Source organism: Sturnus vulgaris, chromosome 4 (genome assembly GCF_052056855.1).
Source record: "Sturnus vulgaris isolate bStuVul1 chromosome 4, bStuVul1.hap1, whole genome shotgun sequence".
NCBI lineage: Eukaryota > Metazoa > Chordata > Aves > Passeriformes > Sturnidae > Sturnus > Sturnus vulgaris.
In genome coordinates, this window is record NC_142246.1 from 71,040,041 (window position 1) to 71,052,721 (window position 12,681).

Consider the following 12,681-nt stretch of genomic DNA (forward strand, 5'->3'; position numbering starts at 1 on the left):
CAGACCTGAGCTGACTGATTTTCTCAGGAATTTGAGACAGTCACTGATGACCTGTCAGTATCAAACTCATAATGATTAAGTATTCCAGAAACAAAATGTTCAGAACTCTCTATTCTGCAGCTAAGTCTGAATCTGTATATCTTATAGCTTTGGTACCTTTCAAACATCCCAAGTATGGGTGCAGCTTTATGGCCTTACATATAAATTCTGTATTGAATTTTTAATGCAATTATTTAAAAATTTTTATGGTTGCTTTTCTGTGCAGTGTCCTGTTCTGCTCATGTTTAATTCTGTGTTTAGAAGCCACTGCCTAAGGAATAACTATAGCTAGGATTTCAAGTGCATTTCAAAGCACAGCATGTGCTTAGTTCTCCAAGCCTTCAGCAGCTGTTCCAGGGAAATAGCATCACCCCTGCTGCACAAAAATAAACGGGAGGGATGGAGAGGAAGGAAGGCATAGGGGACCCTGAGCTGGGCAGCATGAGACTGGTCTGGCCAAGAGACACGACAAGGTGTGAGACTAAGGATATTTCTAGAATGCTGTCACACAGATTTTTGAACCTCAGTCCTTCCATGCTGCTGCTCATGAATAAAGAGCCATGACAAGAGCAGAGTGGAAGGCTTCTCCTAAGGTTTCTCTTCAGGGCTTGTGATGAAATCTTTGTGGTTGCATCAGTACTGCTCAATGAAACAGAACCACAGCAAACTTAGAACTGGGCCAGTGTCCACCTGCATGGTTTAACTGTCCACAGCTTCCTAGCACAGGCCTGTGTCAGCCACTGCTCTCTAAGGTCACACCAGAGCACAAGCACATGTCTTTTTAGTTGCACTCATAACATTTTTATTTTAGTTTTTATTTGTTCTACTCACAGTGTCATATGAAGATGGTAGAAATAGTTTAAATTTTTCCTGGATATACGTTTTGCTTCTAAATAATCTGAGAATAGATACTTAGCAGGTAGTGGGACTAGCAGATGGTTGTGGGGCTTTTCCAACTGGCACTATTCTATTCTACTAATTATCTGCATCGCAGAATAAGTTGCAGCCAATTTTTACTTTCATCATCATTTCTACATACTACAGAACTTTACTATTGGATCAATCACCTCCTTTGAGCCTAGGCACTGTCTGCAACCTGTTTTTCATCCACAGCAGGTGAAAGAAAGCAAAGCTCTTTATATAGTTGCCACAGAGTGGTCCCATGTCTTCCATAGCCTTCTTTTGCTGCCCATGTATTTACAGAAGCCATAGCTCAATAAATTGAAATTAAAATAGCTGATGAACTTTTTGTGCTGTAAAACAGGAGGAAAAAGACTCTAGTGCCTTCAGTAAGTGAAAAAGGAAGTAGCTAATCTGGTTAAACAACACTATAAACTGCTATAGAGTGCAGGGGTTTTTCTGTTTCAGCTGGAATGAAACTTAATGTTGTGGCTGTAAAAGGCAGGAGATCAAGGAAGAGGAAGATAAATTATGAATGAAGTCATGTGTGAGGTGTTCTTTTGAGCTCCTTCTGTGTCCTTCCAGCCCATTTCCTTGTGAAATCCCAGCCTGCAGTTGCAGTTCTTCAAAATTATGTCAGTAGCTTTGCTGAACAGTTGCATTATTTACCAGTGAACATGCAGGCCTTTCATGTGTTCATAGCTGAAATCCCACATGAATCCAAACAGGGTCACAAAATTACTGGCACAAGAAATGTGTAACAAGGGTGCATTTTTTTCCCTGTGTCAATACTATTTTTCATAATCTTTCATGACTTCCTGATTCTGGCATGCAAGGGAGAGAACAGCAAACTGATATGGAACAGAGGCTGGTAGCCATAATTCTATGGATTTGCATGTTACATGTACTGATACTGTAGTTTATGACAAATACTTCCTTTTCAGTTCCTCACCTTCTGGGACACAGCTGCCCACATTGGAGAAATGTTTTGCCCTAGAATTACAAAGAGGAACATAAACACCAAGGTTTATTTCCTTCACCATTTCAGATTTACCCGATTTTCTTTGGACCACACTCATATTGAGGTGCAAGAGCTCTAAAATAATAGCACTGAGAGCCCTACCTTTTATTCTACTGCAGAAAATTATACCAAATTTTATTCTATAGTATAAGATTTAGCATTTATTTTGTTAGTATAAGAGTTAATATAAGACTTAGCATGACCTCTACACTTGTATTTTGAAGGGCAACCGATATAAATACTCTGTATTTTCTAACTAGAAAAGGGATGTAATACATGGAGATATTACTGACAATTAGAAACTCAGATTTAAAAGCATATAGGAGGGGGGCTGTATTGTGTACCTTGTAATTTCAAATTTCACACTGAAGGTTTATGCACCAAAACCACTGACCACGGGTTTTAAAGCTTGCTGATCACAGATGAACTCTAATTTTTCAGGTTTCTAGCCCTGAGAAAGCTCTGCCTGTGGACATGTTCTGACTCCCATCGTGCTGAATGTGGATTCTGTTAGCAAATGTGTTTTACTGACATCTCTTTCCTCGCCATTTTTAGAAAAATGCCAACATTACAGATTTTGCTGTCTGCACATCCATTAAAACAAACATATAACTCCACTGCCTTATTTTCTCATTCTCCCAATTTCATCAATACTTTTGGTTACAATTTGCCTCGGGTGATTTAGATAACCAGACTGAGCAGGTAATTCAATCCTTATTCTCTTGATCTATGGAAAAGTACTTGTTAAATCTAAGGTAATAAGGAAGTGTTAAACAAGAGAGGCATGGGGAAGTAAATGAGAAACAATCATCAGTTTTCAGTATCACATGTAGGTAAAATATAGTTTCTTTTTCAATTAGTCTGTTGAAAAAGCAGGTATTTATTCAGCTGTCTCTGCCCTAGTGCTAAGCTGTGTTCTCTCATTCTTTTTCAGGCTGCTGTAGTTCCATCTGCACAAACTCTCAACCTGACTGACTTTTACTTCAGTGACTTTGAGCTGTCAGACTTTGAAACAACACTGTGCACAATTCGAATGTTCACAGACCTCAACCTGGTGCAAAATTTCCAAATGAAACACGAGGTATGGTTGCTGCCAAATACTGCTCCACAGGAAGAGACAGCTGAATTATTAGGAATTCAGAGCAGTGAAATGATCCCACAGGAAATAGATTTGGACATCTGTATTAAAGAGCAGTTAGAAAACTAGGAAGGTATATGAAGAATTGTGGTCTGTACTCAGTTTGGCTCTAGTGGAGGATTAATAATTTTACAGTCTATGATTAATGGACTGGAAAACAATACTGAGGAGGGAGAGGATAGCAACTTCTCAGGAAGTCAAAAACTTATAAAGAGGACCATAAAATTGTTCACTATGTCCATATGAGGTAGTAATTATCTTAGTCTTTCCCCACAAAAGAATAGATTAGGGGGAACTCCATGGTCATGGAGATAGTAAATACTGAAGGAGAAGAAAACTTAGATGGGCTGTGGGAATTTTCCTGAAGGTTTTTACCAATACGTCTGTCAGAGGTGATTAAAGCAGGTAAAATAGAAAATCTCTTCAGCCTCTCCCCTCAGGGCACACTACATCTATTTTAAAAACCTTCATTTTTAAGTATTTTATTATTGCTTTATAACATTTTCAACAAAACCATCAAAATTGATATCAAAATGCAAGATTAATTTATAGGGCTTCATAGGCAAACACATTAGTTAAAGAAAACATATAATTATTTTCTAGATCAGCAATTTATAGACCAATTTAGATTAGTAGTGTTCAAGGGCCAAGAGTGCTGTATTACCTCATCTGATCTCTTGGATATCCTAGTGCTTAGTTTCACCTCCGTAGTAAGGTCAACAACCTTAAGGAAAATGTCCCAACATCAAATTACTACCTGACCTTCAGACCTGTCACTTATTTACAAAAAAAAAAGTAGGGAAAAAAGAGTGCATATATATATATATGTATGTGTGTGTATATCTAAAGATATATATAGATAAATAGTTATAACCCACAATTTCATATACTCTTGAATAAAACATCCAGGACATGCTTTCCTCCTCCTAAAAAAAGAAACTACCCTGCAATGTAATAATCTTTCTATCATACTTATTTGCCTTCCAAAGTCCAATTCTGCTTGGGTTTTGACAAGTTGATAGGAGGAAAAAGCTGCTTGTTCATTTTTCAAAACAGCTTTTAAGAAGATCCAATAATAAATGAATTTTCTCTGTCAAATGTCATTATGAACAAGGATTTTTTTCTCCCAGGTATCTCAACATAGCTCAGTTTCTGAATTAAGAGCATTGCTTCTGCCATTAACATTTAGCCATTAGCAAAAAACCCCCAAACCCACAAGTATTGCACACTCAATTAGGAGCTGTACTAGTGGATGTAAGCCTGCTATTATCTATGTTCACAGAGTTACAAGCATGTGATATTTCAAGTTAAAATTGAGTTAAATGGATTCTTTTTTCAGTAAGAGTTTCCAAGTGGGATTAAGAAAATTGGAATGTATTAGAAATCTGGTTTAATGAAAACACATCAGTGATGCTGTTTCTTAAAGGTTCTCTGCAGATGGATTTTGAGCGTGAAGAAAAACTATCGCAAGAACGTTGCTTATCACAATTGGAGACACGCCTTTAACACAGCACAGTGCATGTTTGCTGCTCTGAAATCTGGGAAAATCCAGGTACATTTCCTGATAAATTCTTTAATGATTCCCAGCTCTGATTTTCATGTCAGTAAGATGTTCATCATTGCATGCTATTGCCAGTGGAATCTTTTACTGAAGACTTCTGGCTATGAGGGCCTCGTTTGTGAAGCTGCTGTCGTGGTTTTTTGTTCCCCATTTCAGTTAAATCCTCTGGAAGTGGTTATTGGGATGTTCCCAAAAGGAATATCTCAAATGAGGCACCTACGTGGTTATGTCCTTTTTTAAAGTTAATGCTTATACTACAAGCAAGTCAAAAAAGTGAAAAAGAAAAGGCTGACCCATTTTAAGGATGTTTCCTTAAATTTTTCAACAGGATTTTTTTAACTTCAAATGCAGAGCTGAGTACAGCTTTAGATAAACAACAGAATATAAAAGCATAGAAATAAATATTTAAATATTTATTCCAATGCTTTTGAACAAATTTTTAACCTTTCACTTCAAAAGACACTTAAGAAACAACCTAATCATTGTGATTAGGGCTAGATGATCCTCTAAATAAATAAGATACTGATTCTAGATTCTTCCAAAACATGTTTTTAGGTTTTGGTTTTATATTCTTGTAGGAAACAGCAAGTTTCTGTTCATTCTGAATAAATGTGTTTGTTCAGTTTGATTACAGACAGTTGTTACTAGTTGGTTTATACTTCTTCTGAGAGCATTTGTAGGCCAAAACCCAATGCCAATGAGGAAGAGGCATTTCTTTTCTCCACAGACTTTATCTCGTTAATGAAAATGACAAAAGGTGCTGGAAGAGACCAAAGGAAGGACATCCATCTTCCTTCCCTGTTGGAATGGACACGGTAGTTTTGCTCTGTGTGCGGTCGAGCAATCTCTGCTGATCCTGATAGTTTGCCTGCTATTTTTGGAATCCTGACAGTCTCCACTGCAATTTCCATAAATTGTTTATTCTTAACTACACTGGATTCACTCCCTGCTGAGTTTTATGTCCTAGATTCTGAAGTCTGAACAGCATTGAACATAACTCAATTTTTTTCTGGTTTGAAGGGAAAGGCAAGCATCGAGCAATGCATCTTCCTAGCAGAAACATAAAATCTATCATTTCCAAACGGAGTTGTCCTTTGACTGTACTAAGAGCAGGTCTCATTATTTAGAAAGCAGATGTAAAACACGTTGTACTAAATAAATCCACAACTCACTTCTGGCATTACTCTTTGCATACAGAGCAAACTGACTGACTTGGAAACGCTGGCTTTGCTGATAGCAACTCTGAGCCATGATCTGGATCACAGGGGAGTGAACAACTCTTACATACAAAGGTAAGTGGGTCTGAGAGACGTTAAACAAAAACAAGTGAGTGAACAAACACAAGCACAGAGCTAGACTAGGTACAGCCTGACTGCTTTGATGATGTGGGGCTGCACAAAGGAGCAGGTTTGAACAAAGCAGAAAATGCAAGAACCATTCATGAGTCCGAAGATGCACAGCCTCAGTTGGCAGATTCAGTGAACCCTTTGCTGTGCAGGGACAATATTTTCCTGCTCCCATTCCCAAAGTTCCCTCCCCCACGTCCCATAAAGTGACAGCAAAAGGCTGCAGCTTCCATGGGACAGCACGTAGGAACTGGGCGGCTTGTCAGATCACTCCCTGCCCAAGCCAGCTGCTCCCTTTTCACCCGGGCCAACACAGCGCTGTGATCTGCAGCCCTCTCATACAGAGGTGTCTCCCACTGTTTTGAACTCAGATTGTTTTATCTTGGTTTAGTCACATTTTTCCAAAATTCTAAGTTGTTTAGAATGCTACATGGTTAAAACTTATTATTAGTTTCAAATCTGCCCAATCCAGTGTAACATACAACATATGAGTCTTGAGTTGATTTAAAGCGTGGCTTAATGTGATTCGTGTTACGGGGCAGTGTATCCTGGTCTGACTAAAGATTGGCAAAAGATACAAGCACACATCTCTGGCTGTCTTCTTCTGGCAGAGCTGGAGAATGGTTTTGAAGAGACCTGTGAAGAAGTGCTCTGCTGTTCTTACTATGTGTAAAGTAAGATAGTAGGGGAGGAAAAGCTTGTGTAAGGGACAGAATATTGAAAGGCAGAAAATAAGTAAGCTGAATCAGAACTCCTGCATCTCAGATTTATATGTTTGGAGTAACACTGGCTGATGTGTAAAGAAAAAAACCAAACTCCACAACATTAGAAGAGTGACCTTTTTCTAGCTTGGTAATGGAGGATTCCAGCAGTAACTGTAGCATTGCAGTGATTGGAACTAGTTAGCTATTTTTTGCTTTATTTATTTAAAAATAAATTTCCTGGAAGACATCTGGAGATGCGTCATCTCCTCTCAAAAATGTCCTGGGAAAGTGTCATAGACAGCAAAATCTAACATTTACACATGCTGTAAAGCTGAAATAGCTATAGCTTAATTCCTTTCTCAATAGACAGTTCAATGAATTTCTTTTTTTAAACCTAAATACAAAAGTTGTTATTTCTAGGAACATATGCCTTTTTTTTTTTTCCTTTGAAGAGGGGAGAGTGGATATTCAGCGTATGCTTCTTTACTGTAGCAGCAGTGTTTCAAAAATTGAAGTGGTCCTGGCCATAGAAGTTAGGGAACTGCTTGAAGGCCTTTTGGTAGTTATGTGGGGGTTATTTTCTTTTTGCTCCAATCCCACATGCCAAGTGGGAAGCACAGAAAGCTGCAAAACCAAACCCCTGTGCTCAGAAAGCCAGGGTGCCCTTCGGCCTGGAGTGGGGGTTTGACACAAGTGCCTCTACAGAAGCTGGACCTGAATTTATTTCCAGCCCCAGCCAGTGAGTACTAAGCAAGCTGTAGTTTGGAGCAGTACTTGGGAAGATAACCTAAGAGATTTCTCACATATTTTTCTCTCCAGTCAGGATGAACTCTAGGAGACACAATACACATCCTACTTAATTGAATGGGAATTTCACCCAGCATGTGTTGGCACCATCCTGTGGTTTGTTTCCTTACAGAAACACATGAGTACATTTGCTCCGAGCCCCTTTTGTGGTGGTCTCAGAGGAGGTGCTGGGCAGCCAGCCCATATTCCTTCAGGGCTTTGCATCCTTTAATCTCCCTTTCTGGGTTTTTTGTTTGTCTTTCCATCTTTCTCTCCACATTTTTGTGCTTCTGAAATCCCCAGAGTCTGCTCTTATGACTTGTATTTGAGCCTTTGTGCACTCACTCACACAATCCTGCAGCCATTGAGTCTTGTGAATGGTCCTTAACCATACAGAAAATCTCATGGAATTATATGATACAAAAGAGCTACTGATATGATTAAACAGTTGTAGGTCAAATTATAATTAGAGTAATAGGTCCAGGATCATCAGCAAAATAGACTTGCAAAAGAATCCAGATTTAGTTGAAGAGATGACATGTGCAATGTTGGACCAGGGGTTGAAAACTAAGAGCAGCAAAAGCCAAGAACTGTATTGTTCAATAAGGAATGGGCAGAAACTGGAAATCCTCAAGAGAGGAGGAGGACTAAAGCTACTCAAACAGCAAATTCTATTTTTTAGACTAAGATACTTTCAGATTTTGCATTAAGGTATTTTTAAGTTCTGTACCTACACAATTGGTTTTCTGCTATTTTTCACTGCCTGTAGTGCAATCCATGTCACTGTTGGCCTCTAAGCAGTTTCTCTTTTGGATTTTACCCTGGGCAAAGGGTAGGTAACAATGTTGTAGTAGTTTGGTCATGACAATAGTGGTGATGAAACACCAGTACAGTTGCTAACACTAAGAAATTACTTGATCAGCATTTTGGGCCCAGCACCATACTGCACTGAGTTTAGCAGGAATTTTTCCATCGGTTTCAGTGGGTTTCCTATCGGGTTTGCATTATTACTTAAAAACACAGGAGCTGAGATGACTAAATATGCCAGGCAGGTGTTTAAGAACATATTACAGAAACCAAAACTGTCTCCTAAACTGTGCTTGTGAATGAGCTCTTCGTGTTACCTTGGCTTGCTCTACAGGAACTCTCACTCCTTGTGAAACCTTGTATTATATTCTCACTCTGTGCATGCAGCTGCTCTCTACAGGTAGAGAAGGCAGAAAACCAGAGCTGCCAGTGCTCTGACAAAGGAACAGCATTATCTTTTTATCTGTATTCCTACAAAGAGGATGTTAAAAGGGAGGTTATTTCTGGATCGCTAATACGTTTGTCTAATTTGATTTCTCCATCCTTTTCCTCCTCAGAAGCGAACATCCACTGGCTCAGCTCTATTGCCACTCGATCATGGAGCATCATCATTTTGATCAATGCCTTATGATCCTGAATAGCCCAGTGAGTGCCACATTGCTGTGTATGCTGAAGGAAACTATTTTACTTTCTATTTTTAGCTTCTGGATAGAATCCCACCCTTATATGTTCTTAAGTGCTCTTTATTCCTTTTTGGGTAAAGAAAGCAAATGCAGCAACACGGAAATCACAGTTGTGTTGCTGAGTGCCACCAAAGCCTTCCAAGTGCTGCCTGATAAGGGAAGCCTTGCTAACATCCTTCCGAGTACCTGCTCCCTTGGACCAAAGGAAACAAAAGGCTTTGCTGCCGTTTTCACGACCTCTTAAGAACCACCAAACAAACCCCAGCCCTTCCTCTCGTTCCAGAAAACATTCCAGCCTACACATACACAAAGCAGCCCCGATGAGACCAAACCAAACACTGCTCATGTTGACATTCCAAAGTGAAGCCAAACCTAAGTTTAGTAAATATGCAAATAAAACTGCATTCTTCTTGTTTGATGCTATTAACTAATTCTCAAGACCACTTATTTATCTTTCACCATCCTCTCCAAGGACGGTTCCTTTTGTGCCACAGGTTGTGGTGCTTCTGGCATCCTTTGTATTGTAGTGATCCTTTCCTAAAAAAGGGAAAAACAATTGAGATGAGTTCCATTTCACCAGCTCTGTAGTGATTTGGTTTAACAGGGGTTGCTGAGCTCCTATTTCTATTTAATAACTTTTTATGTTGCTTCATAAAACGAAAATAGGTTAATCTACTAGGGGTTTATGGGTAGGTATGGGAATCTGCTATAATTCCTCTGCTTCATGGAAGAGAAAGAAGAGGAAAGAGAAGCTGTGATACAGCCAGTGACAAATGTAATTTTAATGAATGAAAGGGACTTGAAGGCTTTGATGTTGCTCTGCTTGCAGTTTCATTTTGTAATAGTCAGTGATGATGTTGCTGCTGTGCAGCTTTCTGCCATTACTCAAGAAGACTGGAATTTTTATTTTTAAACTAGGGAATCTGCAAGAGGAAGGAGGGTAAAACAATGACCTCAGATATCATCAAGCAACTCCTAATGATTTGGTAACTTAGAGACACACTAGCAAACTGGTGTGCTGTTGTCCATTTTACTGATAGCACTGGTTTTGGCTCTTTTTTTAAAGGGAAATCAGATTCTCAGCAACCTTTCCATTGAAGAATACAAGGCTACACTGAAAATGATAAAACAAGCTATTCTTGCCACAGACCTGGCACTATACATCAAGTAAGTCAGAGGAAACTTTAGCTGGATAATCACTGCTGGGTATTAGCATGATCTCAGCATCCTGCAAAATCTTTTGTTTTAACTTCTTTTAAAGGAGGAGAGGAGAATTTTTCGAACTTCTAAGGAAGAAGCAGTTCAATTGGGAAGATCCCTCACAAAAGGAGCTATTTTTGTAAGTAAAAGCAGAATAATGAAGTATTGAGTTAATATTACTGGGTACCCAGTTTTGCATGCTGTGTCGCTGTGAATTTCATTAAACCCAGCAGCTCTCTGTGCTCTGGCCAGTACAAGCTGGCATTGTCACACAGGTCACTGAACTCCCTGGGTCTGAACTACTAAATGTGCAACCTGTGTAAGAAACTTTGTTCCATAGCATGTGGAGTTAGATTTATAACTTTGGCTTTAATTTCACTTGTTTTTCTGATTCTGTTCCTTGAAATTCTATATTCTATTTTACTAGTCACTTGACTTGGTGGCTACATAGATTTCACATAGAGTAATTTATCCCTTTCTTCCTGTTTGTTCTGCAGAGCAATGCTGATGACTGCTTGTGACTTATCAGCCATAAGCAAACCATGGCCAGTTCAGCAACGGGTATGTACTGAATTTTTAAGATTTCCTAAACACAAACTGCATTAAAGTTTATTTCCACCACCTAGTCCTTATTGCAAAGGCAGTGGTGGAATGCTGAGCTGGAGTGTGACAATGTGGGGGAGGTTTAATATGATATATCCTAAGGAGAGATAGGAACCACTCCTGTTTGCAGGCAGCAAGCAAACTTGTAGAGCTCTCAATGAGTGAAATCTGTTACAGATTGCTGAGCTTGTGGCTACAGAGTTCTTTGATCAAGGAGATAAAGAGCGGAAGGAACTCAACATAGAACCTACGGTAAGTGGCAGAATCACCTCTTGCAAATTGTCTTTGGGAAACAGCTCTTAAAATTTCTCTCACTGGCCACAGTACAGGACCAGCTCCTTCCCTGTCTTCCTAGTGGTTCCAAAACACCATTAGTGTGTCATTATCTTTGAACCAGAAGAACAGACAGCATTATTTCCTTTAAGTTAGTGTTAGTAAATGGGCTAGGAAATACATTCCTAAATTGGTACCCATTTGCAGTTATCCAAACCCAGGAAGTTTGCCTGGTTATTTGGGTTCTGTCAACCCAAAGCCAGTCTCTTGAGGGAAGCCATGCAGTCCAATTCCCTTCAATGGAACACCTGTAATGACAGCCTGCTGTGCTGAGCTTGCTGTGCTGTTTTTTAATTCCAGACTCTCTTTTTCGGTTGGGTTTTTTATTTAATGCATTTAAACACAGAGCTTGTTTACTTATTATCTGCAGGATCTAATGAACAGAGAGAAGAAAAACAAAATTCCCAGCATGCAAGTTGGATTCATAGATGCTGTTTGTTTGCAGCTGTATGAGGTATGGTGCCTAAGGAAGAACAGCAAATATCTGAAAGCAGAGCTGCTCACTGCTGGACACAGATTTACTATTAGAATAAAAATCCAATTAAAAACTAGCTCCTTAGTTAGAAAATATTTATTTCATACTACGTATCATTCATTATTCTGTTGAAGAAATTATTATTTTAGTATTTATAATTAGCTATGTATTTGTATGATTAATATATTTTGTCACAATCTTTTTAAACCTAGTTAAAATGGTGTGCTCTCTGCAATTGGTGTTATGTCCCTGGATTATATTCTGGCTTACCAAGGAAAGTCACAAAACTGTTGCTTTGACCTTTAGGGAAAGAATGGTATCCAGGTAGTGCATTGATAGAAAATGTTTACAAGTTTTAAAAATTCAGAATTCGTCATACTAAAGGTGATGTGATATGCTATGTATAGGAAATTGACCCAATTTTAACAGTTCCCATCCCATTCTTCTTCTCTTTCATCACACCCCAAAGCATTGCATGAGATAATTCACTTAAATGCTTTTTTCTTCTGGTCACGAACTGTGTAAGAAGCTGCTTGGTCCAATATAGTGTGAAACACAACATAATGATTTCTGGGGTTTTCTTAAACTAGTACAGCATCAGAGTGAAAGTCTGTTTATTTGAACGGCAGCAAGTATTGTACAGAAACCAAGGTGAGAAAAAGAAAGGACATGAACAGATAAGTGAATCCTTAGGAACCTTCCAGTGGGAGGAACAGGATGATAACTTGAATTTTTCCCCCAACACAATAAGCTTTTCTAAAAAGAATGCACATTCACCAGTTGAAAGCAAACGGGGATAGAGAAAGGGAGCTACTTGCTGCTGTCCCTGAAAATTAAGTGTTTCTGTGCTGTAGAAACTGTCAGGAAAATAAGGCAGCCTTTGGTTTGAAGCCTCAGAAACTCGTCTCCAGCAGGAGGTAAAAGTGTCTCTGCAAAGGTACAGATGGGACAGAGAACTCATTAACAAAACACCTGAGCAGGCTTGAATGCCACAGTTCTAGAGCCTGAACATCTGTATTTCTTCCTTTTAGAGGAGAGCTTTACCTTCCCTTTATGAAAAGACCAGAAAAACTACAATTATTTAT

At 39.0% G+C, this 12,681-nt stretch overlaps 1 protein-coding gene and 1 long non-coding RNA gene across 14 annotated transcripts in view; one reads left to right on the forward strand and one right to left on the reverse strand.

The window, feature by feature from the left end:
- Positions 1-12,681, reverse strand: part of LOC148224089 (uncharacterized) — a 136,601-nt gene that overhangs the window by 110,316 nt on the left and 13,604 nt on the right. The gene's annotated exons all lie outside the window — the stretch shown is intronic.
- Positions 1-12,681, forward strand: part of PDE5A (phosphodiesterase 5A) — a 104,722-nt gene that overhangs the window by 86,460 nt on the left and 5,581 nt on the right. For all 11 annotated transcript variants that reach the window (XM_014886637.2, XM_088164225.1, XM_088164226.1 and 8 more), the window contains 9 exons: positions 2,895-3,041; positions 4,525-4,650; positions 5,857-5,951; positions 8,860-8,947; positions 10,052-10,152; positions 10,247-10,324; positions 10,683-10,746; positions 10,966-11,040; positions 11,492-11,575. In XM_014886637.2, the coding sequence (XP_014742123.2) occupies positions 2,895-3,041; positions 4,525-4,650; positions 5,857-5,951; positions 8,860-8,947; positions 10,052-10,152; positions 10,247-10,324; positions 10,683-10,746; positions 10,966-11,040; positions 11,492-11,575 (858 nt within the window). The remainder of the gene's footprint in view (positions 1-2,894; positions 3,042-4,524; positions 4,651-5,856; positions 5,952-8,859; positions 8,948-10,051; positions 10,153-10,246; positions 10,325-10,682; positions 10,747-10,965; positions 11,041-11,491; positions 11,576-12,681) is intronic.